This window comes from Chelonoidis abingdonii, chromosome 1 (assembly GCF_003597395.2).
Source record: "Chelonoidis abingdonii isolate Lonesome George chromosome 1, CheloAbing_2.0, whole genome shotgun sequence".
In the NCBI taxonomy this organism is placed as follows: domain Eukaryota; kingdom Metazoa; phylum Chordata; order Testudines; family Testudinidae; genus Chelonoidis; species Chelonoidis abingdonii.
Window position 1 is genome coordinate 138,737,826 of NC_133769.1, and position 13,423 is coordinate 138,751,248.

Consider the following 13,423-nt stretch of genomic DNA (forward strand, 5'->3'; position numbering starts at 1 on the left):
CCTTCAATACCTGTACTCCAGTCATGACTACTATTCCACCATGTTTCTGTTATCCCTATAATATCCGGTTTCACTTGCTGCACCAGTAGCTCCAGTTCCTCCATCTTGTTCCCTAGGCTCCTCGCATTAGTGTACAGACATTTTAATTTTTGGCATTTGGCATCACTGACATCCTTTACCCTGTTATGCACAGACATTCTACCGCCAGCATCACCTGTTAGTCTGGTATCTACACCGCCCTTCCTCCTTATGTCAATTCTTCCAAGGCAGGAGGTCAAGGTGCAGGGTACGGCAGGGGATTGGGGTGCAGCAGAGGGCTCAGGGCAGTGGTTTGGGGTGCAGGAGGGGTGTGGCAGGGGTTGGGTGCAGGGTGCGGAAAGGGGCTCAGGGCAAGGAGTTTGACTGCAGGAGGGGCTCAGGGGGTAGGCTGTGGCCCAATGCACACCGGGGGCAGGGCAGGCTCCCTGCCTGCCCTGCCCCACCCCACCCCACCCCCTTGCTGCTCCACTCCGGGAAGCAGCTGGAACCTAGGGGAGCAGGGGCACAGGGGTGTGTGTTGCTGTTGCTTCAGGCACCACCTCCAGCATCTCCCATTGGCTGGGAACAGGGAATCACGGCCAATGGGAGCTGCTGGGGGTGGTGCCTGAAGCAACACCAACACATATCCCTGCGCCTCTCCTCCCTCAGGTTCAGTCCGCTTCCCGGAGTGGTACGGGGGCAGGGCAGGTAAGCAGGGAGTCTGCCCTGCCCCCAAGTGTCAGGCCGGAGCCTCTCTAGGTAAACGCAGAGGAAGGGCGGAAGAGCTGTGAGGACCTCGCAGGCAGCAGAAAATAATGGTCCATGGGCTGTGTGATTGAGACCAGTGGTATAGATATAGATCATGTAACTCCCGACCTTTCCAGGTGGTGGCAGTGTTGTGGCACAGTGGTTAGGTTGTGCTCGGAAATTTTATACTATCATTACCTGCATTACATATTTATTGGATCTATATAGAATTTTCAGTCTCCAGTGCTGCCACTCTGTCAATTTTCATCAGCACTAAATTCACTATAGGGGGAAAAATTACCTTTAACAGTACAGAAGCCCAGATGCTTAAGTTAGTGAATCAAATCCAGCTGAAATATTGTCCCAAGCCTTGTAGACTCTGCACTCTATAATATAAAACGAAGGAAAATCCCAGCTTTAGAAGAGATACAAAACCAATCATCAGGTGTCCCGTCCAATTTAGAAAATGGGTCAAAGAGAAACTTTGCTTTCAAATGAGGTTATTTTACAAATTAATAATTGTGGGGACTCTGGCTCAGTAAGTTAATGCACTAGCCTACTTTCAAATCCGGCCTACATCACAGTTAACTGAATGTAAAAGATGGCCTCAAGTAGTACTTATTAAACAGTTGCCCATATCACAAAACTGTCACATGATTGGTCATATATAAATCCAGATAGGTATATAGATTTAGATTAATAGATAATTCAATTACGAGTAGTACAGCAAATAGATAAGAAATCTGTGCTCAGGAGAAACCCAGTGTGATGAGAGAAACAGAGGATGTATGTGTTTCTACATTGCATGTAAAGCCCAGGTCTTTGGGACCTGGACTTGTGGACTCTGTGTTTCCAAGCCTGTGCTTGAGCATCCACATTGCATTGTATACCTGGGTTTTCAATTGTTGGCCCCAGGTCTGACTTGGGTGAGTGGCTTGAGTTGCATCCACACTGCAAAATGACAGGGCTTGGAACCAAGTCACAGCAGGACTCGGGTTCTAACCCAACTCCCTAGCAGGGTCCAAGGGCCTGAGTCTTGAGTGCTTGCTGATCCAGGTCAGCCTGATTTGTGCATGGATGGAAGGGGACTCGGGCTCAAATCTGAGTCAGAGCCCGTGCTTAGGGCATGTCTGCAATAGAAAATGTGTGGCACCGAGTCTCAGAGCCTAGGTCAATTGACTCAGTCTTGTGGGCCTTGGGCTGTGGGGCTAAAAATTGTAGTGTAGATGTTTATGCTCAAGCTGGAGCCTGGGCTCTGAGACTCACTCACCTTACCAGGTTTACCCAAATGTACCCATTTCCAAATCACAGGTGGTAGGAAAAGATTGGCCCCGTGGGAAGGTGGCTGTCCAAGGTGAACTTTTTATGCTGGGACACAATCCCAGTTGATGTGACACAGTGTGGTCTGGTGGATAAGATATTCATTAGGGGGTCTGAGTTCTGTTCCCTGTCCATCAGCTGATCTACTGTGTGAACATTAACAAGTCTCTGCATTTCTGTTTCCCATCTTGCTGTTTGTCTGTCTTGTCTATTTTGGCTGTAAACTGTTCAAGGCAGCAACTGTCTCTTACTATGTGTATGGACAGTGCCTAGCTTACTCTAGATTGCATCCTCTAGATCAGGGGTGGGCAAACTTTATGGCCTGAGGGCCACATCGGGTTTCCGAAATTGTATGGAGGGCTGGTTAGGGGAGGCTGTGCCTCCCCAAACAGCCAGGCATGGCCCAGCCGCCACCCTCAGCTGACCCCCCCCCCTGCTTCCTACCCTCTGACGGCTGCCCCAGGACTCCTGCCCCATCCAACGCCCCCCATTCCCTTCCCTGATGGCCCCCCCAGGACCCCTGTCCCATCCACCCCTCCTTGTCTCCTGACCGTCCCTGGAGGCCCTGCCCCTGACTGCCCCCCACCACCCCATCCAACCCCCATCTCCTTCCTGACTGCCACCCTGGGATCCCTGCCCCCATTCAATCCCCCTGTTCCCCACCCTCTGACTGCCCCGACCCCTGTCCACACCCCCACTCCCTGACCACCACCCCGAACTGCCCTGACCTCTATCCAACCCCCTCACCCGGTCCCTGCCCCCTTACCACGCTGCCTGGAGTATTGGTGGCTGGTGACATTACAGCCGCGCTGCCCAGAGCACCATACAGATGGGAGCCAGCCACGCCATGCTACCACACAAAACAGAGCACCAGATCAGGCTGCGGCTCTGCTGCTGCACTGCCTGGAAAGAGCTCACAGCCCTGACTCCGAGAGCATTACGCTGGCGGAGCAGTGAGCTGAGGCTGCGGGGGAGAGGGTTAGCCTCCCAGGCCAGGAGCTCAGGGGCCGGGCAGGAGGGTCCCAGGGGCTGGATGTGCCCCCATGGGCTATAGTTTGCCCATCTCTGCTCTAGATGCTACAGTAATATGAATAGTAATATGGAGGCTAAGGCTACACTGAAGTTTAGGCTTTGCAGGTTCATGAGTTTGTGTGGTCCGTGTTCAATCCTCTATTTAAAAAAAAAAAAAATCATTAAAGTTGCCGCTGATTGGTCTGCTGTGGGATCTGCCTCAGCTAACAAACTGAAAAGGCTATTGCAGATGTCAGCTAGCATGGTCTGGTGTGGGCCCTATTGGTCCTCAACTGTGCACTGTATTCTTAGTCAAACTTCCCAGCATCCAATCTCTTGCTCTGTTACTGATTCCCCTCAGGAACCTCCTGCAGGAAGTCAGAAGGAGGACAGAGAGAGAGCGCACCATGTCTTCAATTGCAGCTTATTACAATGGAAAGACCGTACTCATCACAGGAGCCACGGGTTTTATGGGCAAGGTACTGATGGAAAAGCTACTGCGCTCCAGCCCTGATGTGGAAGCTGTTTATATCCTCGTGAGGCCAAAGGCAGGACAATCAATGCAGGAGAGAGTGGCAAATATGGTGAAATCTAAGGTAGGTTGCTGCATTTTACAAAGAAGTCTAAACTGAAACCCACAGGGCAATTAAATGTGTGTAGAGTAGATGACAATATGTTATATTTCACCTGTTGAGGACAGTATCACTCTTCTGCTACAAACCTTACATAGGTTTAGTATGGAAAAATAAGCTGCACACAGAATACTTAAATGATATACAGGATTTTAAAACTATATATATTTTTATTTTTTTTATTGATTTTTATATGGAAAATAATTCCCAATGAACATCAAAACCATGTTGACATCAATGTGGTTAGACTGTGTGAAGTCATCATAATCACAATGCAAATTTGGTGCATACATAACAAATTTCAGTGACATTTAACAAATATTGTCATTGTAAACTTGGTGACGTTTATCAGCCATTAACTAAATCTTCTGCCCCTCACCCCCTTAGGAAAACTGAACACTGCTCAAACATAAATAAAATTCAAAGTACTGCCCCCCACCCCCCTCCGTGGGATCTCCCTGCCCTTCTTAGGGCTGTTGAACCACCACAACATCAACAGGTGCTAACAATTATGATACATTTCTTCTTTCATAGGGGACAACAGTAAAGCTGATAAACCAATGGAGGGACTTGTAGTCCATTCACATCCCACTGTCCATCAGTGCCAGTTACAGGATCAACTTCAATTATGAAACATTAAAAGTACTGGGAAACATTAGTGTACAGAGGGTATATTGAGGCTACAAGTAGCAGCCATGGGAGAATTTAGAGTATCTAAAACTCTGTCCTGGGCAAAACTGACTAGAAGGGTGCTATTTGATGTCCCATTAGTGGTCCCCAGGGAGTTAAAGACTTAACAAGCAGGGCCAGGAGGAGGAAGGGATGTTGTGAATTTTTTTTCTTTGCTGTTTCCTTGTGGCCTGGAACTAGAATTGCATACTTACCTGCAGAGGTAACTTACATCTAGCAAATGGTTCAGTTGAGAAGTGTCCTATTGTTTGCTTTTTGCAAATCTGGCAAATACATATTTTTTCTATCATTTTGCCTTCAGTGAATATAATTTTCCACATAGTTCTACGGCTTTCTTCATTGACAACTGCAGCTACATTTTTCATAATAAAACAACGAAAGTCCAAATGCAGTCCTTTCCCACAAAATAAAGTGAAGGATATTATTTTTACAGGACTGCTAAAAGCTCTGTTTGCATTTCCTGTGATAAATATTTTTGACCTATTTGCTCAATAGCTCAGCACAGGATACTGTTATTGTTAGCTCTAGGTAAGGTTCCTTAGCAGCTATTTTATTGTTGCAGCTGTCAGTTACTAGATATTACTCTCCTTTTGTAATGTGTGTCAGCAGTTTTAGACATGCCAACAACATAGGAGACTTGATAACCTCTCCTTGAACTTTACAGCAATATGCTTCAGTGAGCTCCAAAGGAGTAAATGTTAAAGAAAATCAGCAGATAAGTTTCTGGAAGTTAGTATAATGCTCAGAAATCAGGCAAGTTGAGGGTGGTCCAGATCAGTAATCAGATGTCATGCAAGAGGTCCAATAGCCAGGAGATTCTGTCCAAGGGAGAGGTACACCAAGGCTGCTGGCGTGGCTTGGTGAGATAGCAAGGCAAGATTGAGTGAGGGAGTAAGACAGGGTCAGGCAAGGTGACACAGCAGGATCAAGCAGGATCCAAGTACCAGGCAATGGCTTGTTGCTCAGACAAGGTCAGGAAGGAAGCAGGAAGTTTATATATAGCCACAAGCCAGTCAGGGTCAAGACCATGTGGCCAATCAGGAAGCAGGTATAGAACCCTGGAAGCTGGCGCACTCAAATATGTGATTTCCTTGGTAATTGGATGGGTCGGTGTGGTGCTTCCCAAGAAGCCAGTAGACCTAGGTTTATGACCAGGTATTTGAGACCAGAGGCCTAATGATTAGGAGTGATAGTGTTTGAAGGAGAAAATCCCAAAGGGTGTGTTCAAATTGATTCCTGTCCCTTCCAGGAGGTAGTTTTCTGTTGATGATGTTCATTTAAAACTAAAAAAACCATTCAGTGTTTTGGAAAAATAACTTTTTCCTTCCTAGAGAAATGATGTGTGACCAAGAGTTGGACTTGCTAAATTTATCTGTCTACCTAAAGAGTATACCTTTGTACATAAACATACTGCAGTATAAGGGCCTGATCCAAAGCCCACTGAATTCAGTGGAATCCTCCCAAGTGATGTCTACAAGCACAATATTGGAGTGTTCATTAAATATCCTTTAAACATGTTGAATGCCATAGAGCTAGTCTGTGCTGCGTATAAAAGCTTAGTCCCTGGTACTGAGCCAGTATTTATTGTACAGCTGCATGTCTAAGAGAGCAATTCGTGAGAGGCAGGTGCACAGAGATGAGTTGTCTCTGTATTCCTCCGAGACTGAGAGAGACCTCAGCAATGCCAGCCATGTTCAAACTAACGCTTTCTTCTTGGAGGCCCTACACCAGCTCCAGCAATTCTCTGAGCCAAAGAGCACTGCATCGGACTCTAGTTAGAATCCCACCATCCTGCTCCCTTATTATCCAGAGGGAGAATTGTTGCTATTTGGGAATATCAGTTCCCCCCCTACTTACAGTGTGACCAGGGCAAGAGGCTGTTTAAATAGTACATCACTCTCAGTATGTAAACTACTTCTTCGAGTGACTGCTCATGTCCATTCAACTTAGGCATGTGTGATCACCACATGGACTGGTGCTGGGAGTTTTTCCCTCAACAGTATCTGTAGGGGCCTGGCTCCAGCACCCCCTGGAGTGGCGCACACATGCCGTGGTATATAGGGTGCCACTGTGTCCCCCACCCTCAGTTCCTTCTTGCCACCAGTGATGGTGCTGTAACTGTTGCCACTTCAGTTAGAGCTGTAGCTGCTTGTTTGTACAAACTAGTTATCTCCTGTATTATACTATGTATAGTGTTTTATTAGTGTTTATAAATCCCTTAGCTATAGTTAGAGACTTTGTAGATCCCAAATGGGACTTTGCCTTGGGACAGGGCATGTCCCGATCCCCAGGCTTTAAGTCCTATGATCGCTGCAAGAGGTTCATGCCCTTTAGTGATACACACAGCAGTTGTCTGCATTGTTTGGGCGAAGGAAACGTTAGTGAAAAGTGAAAAATTTGCAAGTCCTTCAAGCCAAGGACTAAGAAGGAGAGCAAGATTTGTTTCAGAGTGCTCTGGATGGAGTCAGCACTCACCCCGGCACTGGAACAACGCTCCGACTCAGTACAGAGTACTGAGACCTCAGTGCACAGCGCCCCACCGGGTACCATCCACTAGTCAGCACTGGTCTCCATCTGTGGCTCCAACCAAGAAGCCCAAAAAAGGGGGACGAGGCCGGTCTCCAACCTCCCACAAGGGAAAGGATAAGACTGGGTGTGAGCAAGGTCCCATGCCGGGCAACTCTTCACCCACATCGGGATCTCAGGCCCAAGAGTGATGGAGTGGAGTGGAGTGATGTAGCCCAACCCGCTCCCTGCTAGCTACTCTGGAGAGTGGAAGAGGCATCATCAGTTCTGCGTGCCATCCACGCCGGTGGCCCTGCAGGCAGTGCAGGAGATCACATTCCTCCCGGTGCCAACCAGACCAGCTCCTGTGGTTTCCCAGTCACAGGGTAAACCCGCGTTCAGACCACATCTGTCACTGCTTCAGCGGCACCATTCTCCATCGTGGGGGACATCCTGCCAGCGCTTGCCCTCCCATAGGCACACCCCCCCCCCCCAGCAGGAATACCAGTCCTGGCACCTGATATCTCCGAGACCGTGGTACCGCTCCAGGGACCCATCAAAGGATCGACGGTACCATTCCTCAGATCGTTGCTGATCCCCTAGGAGGGCATCATTGCATGCGGGTGCTTCCTGGCACTGGGCCTGCTCCGACTCCTGGTACCGCTCATCATCCTGGTACCACTCATCAAGCGCGAGACATAGATTGGTGGCTCCATGCCATCATGGATCCATCGAATACCACCGATCCTGAAGACTCTGCTCCAGATGGAACTTCAGTCAAAGTGACCGGCACCAGTCGGGACAGACCCACCGTTCTGCTCCATCCTGGTCACCTGGGAGCGACCACTCAGGATCCAGCCCCGGTTTGAAGCAAGGTTCCCTGATGGTGGGACAGGCTCTGGTATTGGCAGTACCACCTACATTGCCGGCACCGAAACCGGACCCATGGCCTCATGCACAGTGGCTGGCGCTATGGTACCCATGCAACCTGTGGGGGTTCACCCAGTCATCTCAGGTTACCCACTCGGTGTCTGGATCCTCGGAAAGACTAGCTGCCTCTCTCTCCCACCCTCCTCTGGCGCATGAAGCCTTGGGTGCAAGGACCCTGCAGTCCAAGAGGGAGCACGGGCATAAGCCACTGGGCCACCAATGGTTGTGGAGGACCCTATGGCACTGGCATTTTTCTCGTCGCCACCAGACGAGGCTATAACAGAACCCCCTCCCCTGATTCCTCCAGATAACGCTAAAGCGCACCAGGAACTACTGAAGAGGGTCGCTGCCAACCTGGATCTTCAGGCAGAGGAGACAGATGAGCCCTCAGACTCTCTCTCTTCGATGTCTTCTGCTCCACAGCACTGGCCAGGGTGGCTCTGCCCCTTCATGATGGGGTCTCCAAGATCACTAATGCCCTGTGGCAAATTCCCTCCTCCCTGCAACCCATCTCCAAGAGGGCTGAGCGCAAGTACTTTGTGCCATCCAAAGACCACGAGTACCTATATACCCACCCTGCTCCCAACTCCCTAGTTGCAGAAGCTGTTAACCACGGAGCGACAAGGTCAAACCAGGGCTACCCCTAAGAACAAAGACTCCGAGAGACTAGACTTATTTAAGCATACAGTTTATTCATCCTCTAGCCTCAAGTTGAGGGTGGCCAACCATCAGGCCCTCCTGGGATGCTGTGATTTTAACATGTGGTGAGCCAGGTTTGAGGGATCTCTTTCTGAGGCTTCTAGGAAGGAGTTCTGGGCTATTATGGAGGAGGGCATGACTGCGGCCAAGGCGACACTCCAGAAGACGTCAGATGCGGCGGACACTGCTGCCCGAACCATGGCCTCAGCCATCGACATGCGCCAGGCATCCTGGCTTCTCCTCTCTGGCTTGTCCATGGATGCTCACCAGTCAATACAAGACCTTCCCTTCGATGGGCAAGCCCTGTTTGCGGAACAGACGGACAATAAACTCCATGGCCTAAAGGACTTCCACACAACACTTAAAACGCTGGACCTGTATGTTCCCAGCTCTGCCCACAAATGGTTTAAGCTGCAGCAGCCTCAGGGCCAGGGGACCCTCCCTCACCAGGAGCCTCCCCATAAGAAATCCAGAGGCTACAAGTGGCCTTTCAGTTGAGCTTGGCCCGCAATAAGCATGTGCACAAGCACTTGTTTTGAGGGTATGCCCGAGGGCGATATACCGGACAGTTCCCAGGATCCTCCCTCTCTTATTTTTGCCAACTGACTTTCTCCTTTCCTCTCTGTGTGGGCATCTATAACATCGGACCGATGGGTCCTCAGTACGGTGGCGTGGGGTTACACCCTTCAGTTGCTTTCTACCCCTCCTTGCCACCCTCCCTCCCCGTCCCTCTTCAGGGACCCTTCTCAGGAAAGTCTCCTCATTCAGGAGGTAGAGGGGTTACTGCAGCTAGGTGTGGTGGTGTTTGTTCCTCCAGAATTCAGGAACAAGGCGGGGGGGTCTATGAGCTATCCTGGACCTGTGAGACCTGAACTGCTTCCTAGCAAAACTGAAGTTCCACATGGTCTCCCTGGCCTCAATCATCTCCTCCCTGGATCCAAGAGACTGATACTTGCCCTTGATCTGAAGAGTGTGTACTTTCACATCACCATCTTTGAGGGACAGAGATGCACCCTCCATTTTATGGTAGGTCCTGACCTCCATCAGTTTGCAGTCTCCCCCGCTTGGCCTAGCGACAGCATCGCAGGTATTTACCAAGTGCATGTCGATGATGGCTGCCTACCTCAGATGTCGAGGTGTCCAGATCTACCTGTACCTCAATGACTGCTAGTCAAGGGCAGAGCCAGGTCCCATGTCCAAAGGGATGTTTTGATAGCCACTTGCCATCACCTCAGCCTGTTGGTGAATGACAAAAAATCAACATTAGTTCCAGTACAGAGGATAGAGTTCAGTGGAGTGGTGCTCAGCTCGACCTGTGCCAGGATGTTCCTGCCACTGGAGAGATTCAGGGCACTGATTGGCTTCATTGTGGAAGTCTCTGCATTTCCCCTGACCATGGCCAGGGTTTGCCTGCGCCTCCTAGGTCACATGGCAGCATGTACATATGTAGTGTGCCACACCAGGCTCCGGATGCAACCCCTGCAGCAGTGGCTTCCGATGGTCTACTCCCAGTCTAAGGACCACCTGGAGAAGGTTGTTACCATCTCTGCGGCAATACTAACCTCACTGTGATGGTGGACCGACCCCGGGAAAGTCCTGGAAGTGCTGGCGCACTCCTCACTCAGTCGAGTTGGATTTGAATGCCTCGGACATCAGCTGGGGGGCACACCTCAGCACCCTCCAGACCCAAGGTATCTGGTCCCCAGATGAATCGGCGCTACAAATAAACATCAAAGAGCTCAGGGCAGTTCTCAGAGCATGTGCGATCTTCCTACCTCACCTGTCAGGCAGAGTGGTCAGAGTCCTCACGGACAACACAGCCTCAATGTTCCACATCAACAGGCAAGGTGGAACGCGATCCTCGACCCTCTGCCAAGAGATACTCTGTCTCTGGGACTTCTGCATCGACCATGGAATTCATCTAGACGCGTGTCACCTTCCAGGTGCCAGGAAGATGCTAGCTGATCACCTAAGGAGGGACTTCTTCTCTCACCATGAGTGGGTGCTCCACCCGGAGGTAGTCTGCATGATCTTCCAGAACTCCCCAAGTGGATTTGTTCACCACCAGGCAGAAAAGGAGGTGCCTTTGGGGTTTGGGCATGGGCTGCCTCTCTGATGCCTTCCTCCTGCCGTGGGCAGGAAGCCTGATGTACATGTTCCCTTTGATTCCACTCATCAGCAAGGTCCTAACAAAAAATCAAGAGAGGCAAGGTGCGGGTTATCATGATTGCCCCGGCGTGGCCTCGCTAGCAGTGGTTTGGGATGTTATTGAGCTTGTCAGTGATTCCTCCCTGGCCCCTTTTGAACCGAACGGACCTGCTGTCACAGGATTATGGTCGACTCTTGCTCTCCAACCTTGCGTCCCAGCGTGGATGTTGCATGGCTGAACTCAGATGAATGGGCCTGTTCGGAAGGGGTCCAGAAGGTCCTCCTTGAGAGGAGAAAGCCTTCGACTAGGCTGACCTACCTGGCAAAGTGGACAAGGTTTTCCCGCTGGGCAGCCAAACAGGGCATCTTCCCTTCACGTTCTTTGGTGCAGTCAATCTTAGACTACCTCCTTCATTTGAGGAACCAGGGCCTGGCGCATTCCTCTATCAGGGTGCATCTGACAGCCATTTTGGCCTTTCATCCACCCATCCAGGGGCAGATGGTGTTCTCTCATTATATGACGGTCAGATTCCTCAGAGGTCTCAAGAGACTTTTTCCTCAAGTCTGGTCCCCGGCCCCTCAGTGGGATCTCAACTTGGTTCTGTCCAGGCTCATGGGCCCGCCCTTTCAGCCTTTGGCCTCGTGCTCCCTGTGTCGCCTATCATGGAAGGTAGCTTTCCTGGTGGCAGTGATGTTGGTGAGGTGAGTGTCCAAGCTGCGAGCTTTGACCTCAGAACTGCTGTACACAGTCTTTTATAAGGATAAGGTCCAGCTCTGGCCCCACCCGACCTTCCTCCCAAGGTCATGTCTGCTTTCCACGTGAGCCAGGACATATTCCTTCCAGTCTTCTGCCCTAAGCCCCATGAGGCTAGTGAAGTGAGGCACCTTCGCATTTTGGATGTAAGAGGGGCTCTGGCTTTCTACATAGATCAGACAAAGCCTTTCCATAAATCAACTCATCTTTTCATCTCTACAGCTTATAGGATGAAGGGACTCCTAGTGTTCACACAGAGGATTTCTAACTGGCTCACCTTTGCATTTGGACCTGCTACAAGCTGGCAAGAGTCCCTCTGCCGCCGATCATCAGAGCCCACTCGACCAGAGCTCAGGCATCTTCGGTGGCCTTCCCGGTACACTTCCCAATCCAGGACATCTTTCAAGCCATGACGTGGTCCTTGGTGCACATGTTCATGGCCCACTGTGCTGTCACTCAGCAAGCCAGGGACAATGCTGGGTTTGGCAGAGCTGTGTTGCAATCTACACTTCTGTGAACTCCTACCCATCTCCGAGGGGTTCTGCTTGGGAGTCACCTAAGTTGAACAGATACGAGCAGTCACTTGAAGAAAAGACAGTTACCTTTTCCATAACTGACATTCTTCGAGATGTGTTGCTCATGTCCATTCCACAACCTGCCCTCCTTCCTCTCTGTCAGAATTTCCGGCAAGAAGGAACTGAAGATTGGGGGAACCGGCGTTGCCCTATATACGATAGCATGTACGCGCCACTCCAGGGGGTGCCGGAGCCAGTCCCCTGTGGATACTGCACCAGTGCCAGAAGTTTTTACCTCTGCATGTGTCAAGGACACATACCGAAGTTGAATGGACATGAGCAACGCATCTCAAAGAACACCAGCTACAGAAAAGATAACTCTTTTGTCTCTTCCATTATTGTTTCTGGTAAGCTTTAGCCATACTTGTTCAAGTAGCTAAATTCAATAAATAGGTTCTCTCCAGATGTGGAAACAAGTTTCTATTTCACTTTCATTTGGCATTCCTGATTATAATAGGCAGGCGAAATACATAAGTTTGTGTAAGCTATGAGCAACAATGGAAGTGTTTTAGAAGATGCCCTCCTTATTCATATATATAATTATACTGCATGCTGATTCATATGAGGTTCTGATAGTGAAATATCTGCCGTACGTATGGTGTCACATACCCTACAGCTTGCAACAGTGTCAAAGCAGTACAATACTGTCATATTTCTTTCAGCAGGAAATATTTCTTTATTTCCATTTTATAATTTATTTCATGAAGTCTTCTGTTTCAATGTATCATACGCCTGCTTTGACAATATCATCTATTCTTCCTGTCACACCATCGCTGTTCCTTTCGTCTCTTGTTCTCCTCCAGAGCTTATCAGTTTCACATGGAGGGAGAGAAAGAGGGTGCACCCGGGAGTCAGGAGAAAAGAGGAAATAATATTGCCAGGGGCGGCTCTAGGCACCAGCAAAGCAAGCAGCTGCTTGGGGCAGCCCATTTGCAGGGGCAGCAGCCCAGAAGGATCCAGCCTGGGAGCTGAGAACCAACAGAGGGCCCTGGGAGCTGTAGTTCCTTGGTTAGCTCCCTGCCTATAGAGTGAGCCCTGGAACAGGGAAAGAACTACATTTCCCAGCATTCCCTTGGCTGCTCTCAACAGGAAAGGGAGGGGGACGGAGTGAGGTATCTGCAAGCTCATGCTGCAGCTTGCTGTGACTGGAGAGCTCACTGCTAGAGTGGGGTGGCAATGTGAATGAGGAACAAGTGTGCCTAAGGAGTAGAAGGTTTTGCCCCAGATATCCCCTTCAGAAGACTTCCCCAGACTGGATTAGGGATACTGGTGTGACCTCACCTTGCAGCCCCCAAAGAAGGAATTGGGTGGACTAAATGGACAGTGCCCCTCTCTATCTGAAGCCTAGCAAGGGAGGTACGTGGATCCCACTAGAATTTAAAATGAAAAGTAAG

The 13,423-nt window shown here is 49.9% G+C and overlaps 1 protein-coding gene across 4 annotated transcripts in view; it reads left to right on the plus strand.

The window, feature by feature from the left end:
• FAR2 (fatty acyl-CoA reductase 2) overlaps window positions 1-13,423 on the plus strand; it is a 239,770-nt gene that overhangs the window by 114,860 nt on the left and 111,487 nt on the right. For all 4 annotated transcript variants that reach the window (XR_012656761.1, XM_075070688.1, XM_075070684.1 and 1 more), the window contains one exon: window positions 3,458-3,692. Coding sequence is in view for 3 of the 4 variants with exons in the window: in XM_075070688.1 (XP_074926789.1) it covers window positions 3,504-3,692 (189 nt within the window). In the remaining variant the exon portion in view is untranslated. The remainder of the gene's footprint in view (window positions 1-3,457; window positions 3,693-13,423) is intronic.